Here is a 14,947-nt window from a genome sequence, read left to right on the forward strand (position 1 = left end):
ATGCACATTTGCGCAAGCGGTGTCATCCGACACCGCTTCGCCAGAAAATCAAATTAAATATATATATTATTAAATTTATAATATTATAAATAGCCGTTATTAAAATAAAACAAACATTATTGCAAAGGAAATGCATCTTGGTCTAGTGGCTAAGAAGCCAAGTATGAACGAGGTAGGTAAGGGGTTCGAAGCTCAGGAGCTCCTATATGTATTTTGCTACATCTTTTTCTTTCCTTTTCTTTTTCTTGAAGATAAAATCTTTTAACTTTCAAAATTAAGCAAGTTTATCATCTGAAATTTATTTAACTTGGAAGAAAAAATCAATGAGGCGAATCATATCTACGCAATGAAAGAAATTTTAAGTTCTTTGAAATTTATTTAAATATGAGAGATTGTGTGATGCCTTATATATATATAGTACTATGACGCTTTATGAATAATTTTCAAAAAAGTAAAAACTCGTCGAGAAAAGTTATAATATTATAATATATTGCGTTTTATTGATATAAATTGAATCTTTTTTTAAAATATAGCATCTATGTTATATTTGTTTATTTATTCACTTTTTAAAATTATCGACACCGTTTACGAAAAATTTTGCGAACGCCCCTGATCCCCTCCCTTACCCCCACTCCCTTCTTTCTCTCTTTTCCTATTCCACTAAGAAAATAAAGGTGCTTAATATTAATATCCTATTATCACACGCTTATTGCTCATTTTTTTCCATCTTTACCCTAGAGGTAACTTCCTCATGCACATAAACTTGATTCTTTACATTTACAAGACAACTCAGTAATAACGACATGGAGATATCAAGAAGCTAACAACAAAAAGAATAAATGAAAAGAAAAAAAATCCTACTCATCTAAGTACGTAGCTCTCAGAAATACAATTTGATCATCATCAAGAGTAATCTGATCAGAAATTTGAGAAGTAGTTCTGAGAGGAATGTACCATTTGTAACTCCGTTGTTGTTTGACAAGAAGTATCATCTGCTATCAGTGTCCTAAATCATATATAATTAAAAAAAGATTACAATACTAATTTGGAAGACCAACTTCATTCAGATATTGATTCTTTTTCCTAATTGTCCAATTTCTGTAATGACAAAAAATTTCATTACAAAGATTATAGAATCTTACTCTCGTGGACGAGATAACCATAGAGAACTTAGGGCTCGTAAACGACCATAATACTCCCCAATCACCAAGAAACATCGCGCTGCTTGCCTAACTGTCAATATTCTATGTAACTGATGCAATGTTTGTTGCCTCAAATTATCGGCCTGAAATTAAGATTAGTCGAACAAAAAAGAAGTCAAGCTACCATATATTCTAAATCGAATGATAAAGACAATGGAGACAAAAATTTGATAATTGATCATCTATCAAAACAAAAACAATCAACTAGAAGTTTGAAGTGGACCCGTAAGTCAGGCAATTTGGTCATAATCTTTAAAACAATGCTTAAAATGGTGGAAATTAGTTTAAAAGTCTTCAAGTTGTCTTGTATAGTTGTATGAGATACATTGGAATATTCCAATCATCAAATAATTTCTAGTATTTTGTCCATTATTTTGAACTATAGTAATATGTTGACATGATATTTACACAGGCATCACTTTCAGATAATTAGATAATGAAATTAAGGGTTACATAAAATATGATAATAATTTAAGACTGATCAAATCAAGCATGTGTGTTTTCTTTATCTGCAAACCAGAGTTTTATTATCCTTCTGGTGCTTGAAATGGAATCAAATGAGAAAGAAAAGGATAAGTCATGCCAAGAATTAATTAGATATCTTTAATGTAATATATAACAAAGTCACAATCCCAGGTCTAAAGGGGCATCTATCAAGGCCAAAGGGCAGAGGCAGAGTCAGGATTTCAACTTTATGGGTTCTGAATTTTAAAAAAATGATTTCAAGTGCTAATAATTGGGTTCTAGATCAAATATTTGGATATATTTAAAATTTCTTGCCACAAATACACTATTTAAGCAAAAGCTAATGAATTCGGCCTTCTAGCTCCGCCCCTATGGCTTGCCAATTATTTCAATTGTGGGGACCAATGTAGTAGGAATTTCATTAAGATCTTCAATGGAACCAAATGAGAGTGCTGTGACAAAACATGCCAACAAGTTCAATATAATACTAGTTACAAGTCACTTTCGAAAATCTATTGCATTGAGTCGTTACATCCTCTTCCTATTAGGTATCTTAACAAAGAAAAATGTCCCTACCAATGGAATATCTTTTTTCCCCACTCTTATCTCCTTCTAGAGTGAGTTCATTATTTCATACTATTAAAAAGGGCTTTTGATGCTGCTACATTTTTCGAATAAAATCCTAACTCTTTAAGGGATGGTAATGATCTGTCATGTTATCACTTATGAGGAGTAAAAAACAGTAATACTGTACTATGACTCGTTTGTGACGATAGGTGCAAATATAACTATGTACTAAACCTTTTAGATTTGATATAGTTCGAACCAAAAGCAATAGGTGAATCGGTCTATGACATAAATGCACTTAAAATCCGCACAGACAAAAATGAATATGCTAGATAAATTCAGGACTGACTGATGATTTACACTAATGTTACCTGACGAACAAATCCTTCAAGATTGGAAAGCTTGCCTAATGCAAGAGCCATATGATGCATCCCATCATTGATAGAACCACTTGCAACAGTATCAACTAAAGATTGTTGCAATTGTTCCAATCCCTGGGAAAGGGCATCCTCTGCTTGTTGGGAAGATTGCTGGAGGCTGTAAATTCCCATAAGTTGCTGCTCTGTTAAAGGGTCCAATTGTCCAATCAACATCTGTGGTCATTTTCACAAAAATCATATGATTAGAAACAACAAAAGTATAGCCTTTCAGGTGCTAATTGATTTTCTATTCAGTTGGAAAATCCGGCCACGACCGTCGTATAAAAATAGGACTATTGTTGTAAGGCATATAAAGATCACCTAAAAGATAACTATATATGTTACGTAACTTTTTACGGTAAGTGAAACTATTTACCTAGAAAATAAGACAGACAAGTAAAACTACACTGATACTGTAAAAGTATTTATTGTTCAATGTATATAAACTAAATCAAGTTACATAATACAGAACATTGAATTAAAGGAACCTACTACAGGACTTGAAACAATACTGCTGAACCACCTAAATCAATTTTGTCCACTGAAGGGAGAATTTTTATTTGTCATTTTCTTTAAGAAAAGAATCTTTACTTTGTAACATTATACAAGCTCCTCTACTTTTGCAGCGTTAGAAAAGGTGTCAAGAAAATTATCCAACCACAGGTTAGGAGTAGGACAAATAATAAGGAACGCATTCTTACCAAATTGCATGCAACACTTACCTTGATAAGTTCAGATGGCCTAAAACCACCCATCCAAAGGAAGCAGCGTTCAGCTGGAGTTGTCCACATTCCAGTAATTAAGTGAAATACATCAGATTTTGCTGCCACACCCTTCAGGCTGAAAATTTCATCGTAATGAGCTATATATCCATCAACTATTAACCTAAGATCACCATCTGATAAATGTGCTTGTAATGCAGTTCGGAGCTCGGACATGTGCCTGTGATCATCATCCAACCACCTTGAGTATTCCATGTCAAATAGTGCAGCACCTGCCAAAAAGATAATAGTATGCAACGCATCTCAATCTCTCTGTGCTTATACTGAGGAACTAATTTTTAGCAAAGGAAATTAGTTTATCAAGTCATAACTTATTTTTCAATTAATTAATCAATTTTTAAATATTGGTGGGATATTGTCTATCAGATTATCCTTTAGCTATTATTTCACTTTTCTTTAACTAATACGAGTAGAAAATATGTGAATAAAATTAAAATCTCAGGAGATGTATTCAGTCAAACAATTTCGACACATTTACACTGGACTACTCTGACTATCTACGCAATTCGTAATGTCCTTTGACAAAAGAAAGGGACAAACTTTCTGAAGTCAAACTCAAGTTGTTTTGTATGCTACTACTAGCAAGAATTACAAAAACCCAACATGCAAAATAAAGTAAAAAATAATGTTGCTGTAACGAGTTAAAATATATTGATAGGATATAAATTAATTACATTATTGATGTGTATAAGTTAAAATTACCATGTTTCCCGGTGGCTCTTAAACGATGGGTTGTTTGAGAAAATGAATAACAGTAGTTCAAAATTTACCAGAGCTGATGTTGGCACCAGCAGCAGTACCTCCTCCCAAGAAAATCCCCTGTTTGCCACAACAGTCAGCAGAAAATCTTTAAATAGGCACTTGCATTTATTATTCTATATTAAAATAAAAAATAAAAAGATGAGTTATATTTTCAACCTGAGATCTAGCCCGTTGAAGTTCTTGCTCTAGCTGAGAAAGTCTTATCCTGCTTGTTTCTAACTGTTGTACATAAGCCTGCACAAATTATAATGTTAATACAAACTAAATTGGCTGTATTTTGACTCTACAATGGGAAGCAAGAAAATCGTCCTACCTTTTTCCTTAGCCTGCTTTTCTTTGCTGCTTCTCTATTTTGTGCTAAACGTCTCAATGTCTGCAGTAAAAAAAAAAAAAAAAAAAAAAAAAAGACTTTAATAATTTTAAAAAGGTCTAATTTCAGAAAAACAAGTTTAATTAATTGGAAGTGACAGCCACCTTAGGATCAGCCATCCTCTCTGAGGTTGAACCAGCACCCTTTCTCTACAACATATATCAAAAGAAAAAAACTAATTTTATATTACTGTTGTTGATTATCTAGAAAAAATAGACATATTCAAAAAGCGAATACTTCAATAGCGTGAGTTGGTTCGTTTCCCCGTATTTATTTTTTTTATGTCCTTTTGAATTTGTTAAGCAATTACTAAAAGGTATAACGTGTCAAAAAAGGCGGAAGACTATGATTTTTTGATAGACACTCTCCAGTTTATTTATTACTAAAAATAACATTTGATGTTTACATGAGCTAATCCATGGCTGAATTTGGTTTTTATGGTTCCAAGAAAGATTAAATACCTCAAGGACAAGGAGTTAACTACAGTTCTGGGGATGAGAGAAGAATAAGATGTTATTATCAGCAACTTAAACTACAGGTATGATAAGTCCATAAAGTTAAAAGGACAAACAGTATAAATACCGTAAAGATTCTCTCTTTTTTCTCATCTCATGTCAGAATGTAAAATCAGAGAATCATTCAGAAAAATAAAAACTGTCTTTGGTGTATTCTTTTGCAGTTGTTGGGATTTGGGATTGTATCTATACAAACAGTGAAAGGAATAGAGTTAATTATGAGCCAGACTAAAGAGGCCACCTTTTTCCTGAGATCTTGGGATATTGTGATAATAGCACAGGAGATTAGCAAATTGTGAAAAGAAAAGAAAAAGAACCTTTTCCATATTGTTGGGCTTGGAAGCTAATTCAGTTTGTAAATTTCCAGTTCTTGGATTATTATCACTTGACATCTCTTGATGAAGCTGCTGCTGCTGCTGTTGTGTTATCTGAAGTTGATTTTGTTCTGAGGATGCTTTTCTACTGATAGGAGATTCTGGTTCCAAATGGGCTTGAGCTCTACTTGAAAATGAACCTGATTCACTACTCTCTTCTTCTCTTGATTTTGAGTTTTCCTGTATGTAAAGATAAAGCCAAGAAAAAATATTAACTGTTTTGCGAAATCATCTCCCCTTTATTAATATTAATATTAACCTTACAAAAGAGTTATACCTATTTTGAGTTAAAGTCCAAGCTTAATTATATTGCACAAAGGACAATTTAAAAACAATATGGTCAAAGAAGAAGGGATAAGCACAAAAAGGAAGTACTTTTAGGGTATCTTGGAATCTCATAGGCCAAGAAGGAAACATATCCAGAGTTGCAGCAGGCTTCCCTGTGGTTGCTGCATATAAAGCTGCACAGAATCACAAAAGCAAAATCTTTAAGGATCATCACAAAAAAGAAAAGAATTTCAAGATCAAACATCATTAAGTGGAGGAACCTAATCCCCCCTTTTTTTTTCCTTTTTAGCTGAAGTTATGGAGTCAGTAAATCATGCAAAGGAGTATATGTTTCCTTGTTTGAAACCCCACGCCATTCAAGTCCTTTGCCTTGAATGATTATTGTACTGAAAATGGTAAGCCCCTTAAATCAGACTTCCATTGACATATTCAAACTCCATAACCACTCTACATTGCAAACGTCAGAAAAGGAGAGAGATAAAAACCATACATGCTTTAGCTTCATCATTATTGATCTTAAATCCTTGTAGTGCAAAAGCTTCTTCTAGCTCTCCAAAATCAAAAGTTCCTTCTGGATTACTATAGCAAAAAAAAAAAACATGTTAAAACAAGCTGGAACAGACTTAAATGTTAAAATTTAAGAGGAAAAAAGAAACAAGAAACAGAATTTATCACAAGAATATACACTTACTTGGGAGTAGAATGATAGATGAAGCTAATTGAGCTAGCAGGATTTAGCCCCCTAAAAACGGCATAAGGCATATTATGGTGATTTGATGGTCCTGAGTTTGTTAAACCAGTCTCTCCAATTCCTTGACTTGCCATGCAAACACCTTTTCAGACCATTCTTGGGCTTCTGAGAGAATATATTAAAAGATGTTAGTTTTCATGAAGTACTATTAGAAAATCAAAGAAAGTTGCTATATAGCTTGTTGGATTATTCTACCTCTGTTTCTAATTCTTCTTCTGGACCAAAAACTAAATAAGAAACTAAAGCCTAAAGAGGAAGTGAGGAGCAATAAAGATCAAAGATTTCTTGTCAAAGCATAATATGTGTGTACACATAGACATATATATAACACTTGTCTATCTATCTAAACAGGAGCCGCCAACAAGAGGGTCCATTCTTTCTACTATATGTCGACAGCTTTTTTTTACTTCGTCCTTTTTATTGTATGTGGCAAAGTTTAAATATGTATGGAGTTTTAAAAAAAAAAAACTTATGGTCGTAAATATATCCCCATATTTATATGATTATAAGACTTTTTACATAACATTTCTATGACACAAAAACTATAATTGAGGAAGTATCTTTTATTGGTCTTTATTTTAGCTGTTGCTTTCTTTCTCTTCTTATTTAAGAAGAAAAATTAGTCTGATTATTCTTTTTTCTTTTTTTTGGTGGCTTTTATCTCCCTCTTCCTGTGTAATCAATGGTATCAGATTTGAAACTCATCCATGGTCCAGAAAAGCTTGTCCTTGCAAACCTGTCTCTAAAGCCTGTTGTGGGGTTTGAAGACAAAAAAAAATATTTATGTTTAGTGAAAACACACAAAACAAATCTTTATAATACAAGAAAGGAAAAAGACATTGGCGTGGGCTCTTTGGCTGCAGAAACCCACTGGACCTAACTGCCTATTGTTTCTCATTCGCCCTTTTCTACTGCGCTTCAGAGTTGCAAGTACTAACACAAAGACCACCAAACTTGTGATGACCCTTGTGATGGTTTTGGTTGAAGGTGTTTTCCTTTTTTCTTTTTTAATGTATCGTATAATTATGTTCATGAGTAATATTTAAGCACATTAAAAAGAGAATGTTGATTTTCTCACTGTATGGAGCTTCGTTTCTTAGCTCATCCATGGAGGTGCAGAGAGTGAGTTTGAGAGAGAAGTTATTGTTGTATTGATATTAACGAACTACTGTACAACTCTATTTATAATTAAATCTAATGAATAACTAATTGGATAGCTCATATCCAGCTGTCAACCAACCCCACTAACAACTTAACTAACTAATCACTCAACTGCCTAATTTAGCTACTAAGTTGTTTTAAGCTAACTACTAATCTTAATACTCCCCCTCAAGCTGGAGGGTGTAAAATGTTGAGCACTCCTAGCTTGCCTAACAAGTACAAATGTTAAATTCTCCCAAGCCATTCTATCAGCAAGTGTGCTTGTAGATCTCTAGTCCCCACATAATGTGTTTTCAACTTTTCTTCCTTGATTTTGTCTCTTATAAAGTGGCAATTGATCTCTATGTGCTTAGTTCGTTCATGAAAGATAGGATTTACTGCAATTTGAAGTGATGCTTTGCTATCACAAAACATGTCTACAGGCTGCTTGATCTGCACTCCCAATTCTGCAAATACCCCTAAGAGCCAAACTACTTCTGAAGTTGCTGCAGCTAGACTTCTGTATTTTGCTTCAGCTGAGCTCCTTGATACAGTTTGTTGTTTCTTTGACTTTCAAGATATCAGAGAGTCCCCAAACTTAACCAGGAATCATGTGACTGACTAGTGTTGGGATATGCTGCCCAATCTGCATCACAGAAACAAGTAAGGTTGTCTGCTGCTCCACTATTCATCATTATTCCCATTGCTGGTTCCAGTTTTACATACTTCACAATCCTTAATGATGCATCCCAGTGTGATTTCTTTGGAGCTTGCATGAATTGACTCAGTGTTTGTATTGCAAAACTGATGTCTGGCCTTGTGATTGTTAAGTACAATAACCTCCTATTAATCTCTGGTAGGCTGTCACATCTTCTAATGGCTCATCCCCTGAAACACCCAAATGTTTGTCATGCTCTATTGAGGTGAACTTCTGATTTGTGTCCAAAGGTGTTGAGACTGGTTTGGCTCCTCCCAGTTCTAAGTCTAATATCAGTTGCAATGCATATTTCCTTTGGTTAAATAGGATTACCTTGTGTGATCTCAGCATTTCTATCCCCAGAAAAAACTCCAATTCTCCAAGATCTTTCACCTTAAACTTCTGATGCAATACTCTCTTGGTCTATTGAATTAGACTATCACAGCTACCTGTGATCAAAAGGTCATCTTCTGTTACAACCCATATCCACATGTGTTAGTTTATGCCATATATTAGTTAACATAAATCCAAAAAGGAATTATCTTTGAGATGATAAGAAGTCAATCCTATTGGTCTTAAGTGATACAAGAGTGTATAAGGGTGATTAACCAGTATTAGAAGTTAAACGAATCAAGGATGTTGTAACTCGTATTTTCAGGTAATCTAGCGGTGCTTAATACACTCAAGAGGTCATTTATTAAGTTATTTTAATCATATAATATCCGTATCATAAGTCTTGAAGTCAAACGAGTTATGAAACAAAAGTCGACAAAAGTTGTCGCAACTTAGGTTCATAATTTTACTTAAACATTAGGTCAAATATTTCTAATCTTTTCTCATACTTTACAAGGAATTACGGGGTGATCTACCAACCAAATTAAAGATCTATGAGTCTAGTTTCCAACGCATTAAACCGTTCATCGATACGATCTCGGAGTAGAGAGATATTCACGTTTTCGCGAGACTGCGCCAAGCACCTCTCTATGGGGCCCACTAAGGCGGTTTAAGATATTTGGACCTATATAGGATGACTCCAACCCGTTTTAAGTCATTTCTTTTCACTATTTTCAGACCTTAGAACCCTAGGAACATCCTCTCAAGGTTCTCTCAAGATTCAAGACCCAAAAAAGGGCAAACAACACAAATCAAGTGTCGGGAATTCCGTGGCGCTAGTAAGTCTCTTGTTCTTCTTGTTGTTGCTCATTTTTGTGTCGTTCCAGCTCGTGTGGGAGGTGGTTTTAAAGGGTTTATGTTCTGTAAATACTCCCTCATGTTCTTAATATCAATCCTAGGTGATTTCAAGCCTTCTAAAGTGATTCTAGTGCCGAAAAACACTAATTGATCGCTAGTTTCGCTTTGTTGTTGTTGTGGCAGCATTTGGAGGGATATTTCATGGAAATTTAAGGTCAAATTGGAGTTGTTCTTTCTGTATAAAGGTAAGGAACCTCTTACTCTATATGTATTTAAGATTATCCAAGTTGCGGCTAAGCCATTGAAGCTAGAACTTGTGAGATATATATCGAAAGGCTTGGTAGTAATGTTATTGTTTTGTGGACTGTTTTGCGTTGTTGTTGGGCTGCATATTTTACTACTATCTTGTGGAGTTTTGGAGGAGGAAGGGTGTGGAGAAACACCATATATATGTAGGTTTATGGGCTGATAGTTATTCGTAATATTTCCAGGTTGTTTGACACGACTACGGTGGTCGTCGTATGTATGGAGTGATTAGGCTGTGTGTGGACTATTTTGGGAGGCTCAATATGTTTATTATTGATGTTGTTTGGGCTGTTTGGTGATTGTTTTGAATGGTGTGAGGTCATATATATAGGGGAGGTGCTGTCCGTTTCATCGTAAAATAGGTTGTGGTCGATACATAATAGTTATGACGCTTAAATGATAACGATAGTATCGTTTCTCTTATTGTAGACTAAGGAGTTTTGACAATTGCATAGCTTGAGATTGGGACAGTATATACAAGGTATGTGAGACTATCCCTTTCCTTCTTTTGCACGACTCCAATTGTACATAATGTAATGAACGAGCTTCCAAAGATACTCTACTCTTAGAAGCTAGCAGTACTTACATTGTTTTCCCTCTTATGGAACGATTGATGTTAATGTTGCTTCTCTTATTCTTATGTTATCAATGTTATTGGTACTTCCTGATTCTTATAAGGTTCATAGTGAAGAGTTAGTCCTAATAACGTGTACAGAGGATACCGACCTTACGTCACTCTGAAAGGTTTAGAATGTGATTCCATGAGTCGAGCATGCATTATATATATGTATCTATTTTACTCTACCGAGCCACGCTATAGTTGGCCGGGTACGGCACCTATTGTGCAACCACTGATCAGTTGGGTTTTACCGAGCTCCACGTGGCCGGGTACGATTCTACCGAGCCTATTATGGCCGGGTACGATATGATGATGATGATGCCCACAGAGGCGAATGCTTTAAAGGTTTATGTATTTATACATATGTATCATGCATTTCATGTAAGTAGCCCTCAGAGGTACTAAGATGTTACAGGTTGTATATTCTCTATCCTTGCTTACATTACTGATCGTATTTATGGTTCCTTGCCTTACATACTCAGTACTTTATTCGTACTGACGTCCTTTTATTTGTGGACGCTGCATGTCGTGCTGCAGGTCCTGATAGACAGGCAGGTACAGCTCCCCCACCACAGTAGACTGTCCAGTTCAGCGGTGATTGGCGAGATCCCTTCTCCGGACTTGCCTTGGTCTTGGTATGCAATTTTTGTTATAGACATTATGGGTATGTCGGGGCCCTGTTCCGGCTATGTTGCAACACTTATGTTCTTTTAGAGGCTCATAGACAGGTGTCGGCTCATGTATAGTTTGGTATGCCTTGTCGGCTAGTTTTTGTTGTATAGTCTTTCATAGTAGCGTGGTAGCTCATACCTTATATGTAGTTTCTTGATTGTCTGGTCATCCCCTGCTATGTATGTTCATGCCGTCATATTTTATTGCTGGTTGTCCATGATCTAGGTCTACCATTTATATTGATCTCGTCAGCCCTAAAAGATAATAATGAAGGTTAGATGAAATGTACGTTGGTGCTCGGCAAGTGTGGCCGGGTGCTAGTCATGGCCCTTCAGTTTGGGTCGTGACATCTTCATATACTAACACCACCACCATGTCACCCTTTTCTTTCTTAGTAAACATAGAATAGTCATATAAGCTTTGACAATAGCCTGCATCAACTAAAGCCCTTGACAGTTTTATGTTCCACTGTCTTGAAGCTTGCTTCAGACCATACAAATATTTCACTAGTTTTCACACCTTTGTCTCCCCATGTCTCCTGAAGCCTTGAGGAAGCTCCATATAAACCTCCTCAAACAAGTCTCCCTGTAGAAATGCATTATACACACCCATTTGAAAAATGTTCCAATTCCTTGAGGCTGCCAATGCAATAACAGACCTGACTATCACAATTTTAGTGACTAGTGAGGATGTTTCATGATAGTCCAATCCCTCCTTTTGGTTGTAGCCTTTTGCAACTAGTCTTGCTTTGAACCTCTCAATTTCACCATCAGCTTTGTATTTTACCTTGTATACCCATTTCGATCCAATTGCATTCTTGCCTTTGGGAAGATCAACTATCTCCCATGTGTTATTGTCTTCTAGAGCATTGATCTCCCGGTTCTATCCGCCTCTCATCCTTTGAAGCTTCCTGAAATGTTTGTGGTTCTATGATTGCTGAGATGTTTGCTACTAACTTTCTGCCTTATGCAGACAACTTGTGATAAGAATTGTAGTTTGATAATGGATATGCAATGTCCTTCTATTTTTCTGTTGTAACATAGTCTTCAAGCCAAAGTGGTGCTTTAGTAGTTCTACCAGACCTCCTTAGGTTAGTGTCTATTGAGCTGACATCAGGAACTTCATCTCTAGAATTATCAGTTGATGGTACACTATCAAGTATTTCAGCCAGTTCTTCAGACTCAACATTGTCAAGATGTTCATGTTCAACAGAATCAATATCAGCTTGATTAGGAACTGTATCAGCATGTGCAGGTGAATTTGCATCTACTACATCTGTTGTTGCATCTGTATCTATACTGTGCACATCATCTACTGCATATGTTGTTGCATCTGCATCTATATTGTGCACATCTTGATGCCCATGAGCTTGTTGATTGTTCTATTGATGAGCTACCTGAGTGTCAAGAGATCCCCCCCCTCTCAGGGGCTACATCAAAGACAGGACAAAAATCAGAAACAAACAAGTGAGCTTCAGTTGGCTTAGCAAAGGGAAATATGTGTTCTTTGAAAACAACATCACGGCTCATAAAAAACTTGTTGTTGCTGAGATCTAAGAGTTTGTAACCCTTTTGAGTAGTGGAATATCCTAAGAAAACTGTTGCTCTTGCCCTTGCATCAAACTTGTCATTTCTGACACTAGTGGTGGCATAGCAAAGGCATCCAAACACTCGCAAATGATCAAGAGATGGTGGCCTTCCATGCAATAATTCATAAGGTGATTTACCTTGTAGAACATCAGTAGGCAGCCTATTAATGAAGTAGATAACCCCCTCGACATATTCTCTCCAGTTTCTAGTTTGGAACTTGAGCTTGAAACATTAATGCTCGAGCAATGTCTAAAATGTGCATGTGTTTTCCCTCAGCTATCCCATTTTGCTGAGGGGTATACACACAACTGCTTTGGTAAATTATACCATATGAATTTAACAAATCAGTACACACTTTGTTAAAAAAAATTGTTCTATTGTCAGTTCTAACCACTTTAATAACAGTAGAAAACTGAGTCTTTAGTAATGGGAGAAACAACCTTAGTAGAGTAGCAATATCACTCTTCATTTGCAACAAGTAGACCCATGTAAATTTGGTATGATCATCTACTATAGTAAGGAAAAGATGCTTTCTATCATGAGTAGGTATCCTATAAGGACCCCATACATCGATGTAAATCAGTTCTAAAGGCTTTTCACTAACAGTATGACTAGTAGGAAACATTAACTTGCTTCGCTTAGCTAGTGGGCAAATAGAATAATCTTTATTAGTAGCTACATCTAAAACTTTATCCCGTAGGAATGACATGTGCTTCATAGTATTGATTGAAGCATGCCCCAGCCTTTGATGCCAAAGACTATTGTATATTGTTTTTCCTTGTACTATTGCACTCGTCATTAGATTTTTCACACTATTTTGATTATTCTTTTTCCTCACAATGTATAAACCTCCTTGCTCTTTATCAATACCCCTCACCTTGCTAGTGAGAGAGGTCTTGAAAAATACAAAAAACAGAAAAAAACAGGGCAACACAAGAGAGACTTTTGGTACAGTTTAGATACAGACAACAGATCGTATCAGAAATCTGGAACATATAACACATCTTTAGCCTTCATACTTTCAAGGAATTCAGCAATTCATATGTGTGTTATATTTGATTTAGCTCCATTAGGTAAATGAACTTCTTCTTTAGAACTCAATTCACTAACATTTATTAAGGTGTTAAGTGAAGCAGTAATATGGTGAGAGGCAATAGAATCTACAATCCACTCAGTAGTGCCTAAGTCTGCCATAAAAGATGGGGCAATTCCTGCCAAATTGACTTGAGGTGCAATAGCATTCTTGTTCCCATTCAGCATGCCAAGAATATGATTGTACTGCTCTTCTGTGAAGAAATATCCACCTTTTGAAGATTTACCAGCAACCTCACTTTTCACTACCTGAGACTTCTTATCTGCCACATTGTTCCCAACTGCATTATTGACAACAAACTTCTTCTTTGCCTTAAAGACAGCCGGGTAGCCGATCAACTTGTAACAATTCTCCTTCAAATGCCCATTCATATTGCATTACTCACATTGCAAATAAGGTTTTTTTCCTTTATATGGTTGTCCACGACCTACATGCACAGCCATGGGATCAATCTTCCCTGTCAAAGGTGGAAAACGTTGTGACCTTTGACTCTCATCCTCTATAATCATAGCATATGCTTGATTGAAGATGGGTTCTATTGTCTTCATAAGTATTTGTATGTGAGCATGCTTATATGACTCATTTAAACTAATGAGAAATTGAAGCAATCTCTGTTGCTGCAAATGCTCAATGTAGTCCCTCGACTTAGGACAGTCACAGCCAGGAGAAGGAATAAGAGCATCATATTCTGCCCAAAGTTCCTTCAGTTTGGTGAAATAGGTTGATACTGAGTCAGTCCCCTACAAAATTATGGCAATCTCTCTATGTAATTGGAAGATGCGAACACAATTCACCTTATCAAAATACTCCATTAGATCCGTTCAAACCAAATGAGCGCTAGATGCGTACACAATTCCACTAAGCAGGTCCGGCAATACAGTGTTCATGATCCAAGACAGGATAATCGCGTTACAGGTTTCCCAATCCTCATGCAATTCAGTCCTAAATCGATCCTTTCTACATGTACCAATCACGAACTCTAGTTTTCGCTTAGCTTGTAGTGCAATGCACATTGACCTTTGCCAAAGTCCATAATTCTCATATCCAGTTAATTTCACCGAGATAAGATCGAACCAGGTGTATTAGAAGGATGATCATACAAAGGATGTGTATGATCAATTTTATCTCCAACTTCATCATCATTC

General features: G+C 35.9%; 2 protein-coding genes across 2 annotated transcripts; both read right to left on the reverse strand.

Moving 5' to 3' along the window:
• Positions 1–754: 754 nt before the first annotated feature.
• On the reverse strand, positions 755–6,856 carry LOC104228575 (transcription factor TGA9). The gene is made up of 13 exons (XM_009781054.2): positions 6,691–6,856; positions 6,436–6,600; positions 6,235–6,323; positions 5,832–5,917; positions 5,400–5,636; positions 4,672–4,716; positions 4,511–4,570; positions 4,354–4,431; positions 4,206–4,254; positions 3,376–3,647; positions 2,606–2,827; positions 1,143–1,285; positions 755–1,006 (listed from the first exon to the last, which is right to left on the reverse strand). Exons 2-13 carry the CDS (start codon positions 6,567–6,569, stop codon positions 919–921), a joined length of 1,503 nt encoding a protein of 500 aa, XP_009779356.1. The 5' UTR covers positions 6,570–6,600; positions 6,691–6,856; the 3' UTR covers positions 755–918.
• Positions 6,857–8,461: 1,605 nt separating this feature from the next.
• On the reverse strand, positions 8,462–14,614 carry LOC138871258 (uncharacterized). Its single transcript, XM_070149132.1, has 8 exons — positions 14,597–14,614; positions 14,234–14,503; positions 13,820–14,155; positions 13,101–13,604; positions 12,554–12,931; positions 12,232–12,501; positions 11,640–11,705; positions 8,462–8,755 (listed from the first exon to the last, which is right to left on the reverse strand). The coding sequence occupies exons 1-8, from the start codon at positions 14,612–14,614 to the stop codon at positions 8,462–8,464; spliced, it is 2,136 nt and encodes a 711-aa protein (XP_070005233.1).
• Between the last annotated feature and the right edge of the window lie 333 nt (positions 14,615–14,947).

This window comes from Nicotiana sylvestris, chromosome 6 (assembly GCF_000393655.2).
Source record: "Nicotiana sylvestris chromosome 6, ASM39365v2, whole genome shotgun sequence".
NCBI classification, from domain to species: domain Eukaryota; kingdom Viridiplantae; phylum Streptophyta; class Magnoliopsida; order Solanales; family Solanaceae; genus Nicotiana; species Nicotiana sylvestris.

Coding starts and splice junctions, on each gene's coding strand:
- LOC104228575 (XM_009781054.2), bottom strand. CDS start 6,569: ATGGCAAGTCAAGGAATTGGAGAGACTGGTTTAACAAACTCAGGACCA. Junction 4,717..5,399: donor AGCCCAACAATATGGAAAAG/GTTCTTTTTCTT, acceptor TATATGTTGTAG/AGAAAGGGTGCTGGTTCAAC. Junction 4,571..4,671: donor AGAGGATGGCTGATCCTAAG/GTGGCTGTCACT, acceptor TTTTTACTGCAG/ACATTGAGACGTTTAGCACA.
- LOC138871258 (XM_070149132.1), bottom strand. Junction 13,605..13,819: donor CACTTAACACCTTAATAAAT/GTTAGTGAATTG, acceptor GTATTTTTCAAG/ACCTCTCTCACTAGCAAGGT. Junction 11,706..12,231: donor CTAGAGATGAAGTTCCTGAT/GTCAGCTCAATA, acceptor GCATTTCTACAG/GGAGACTTGTTTGAGGAGGT.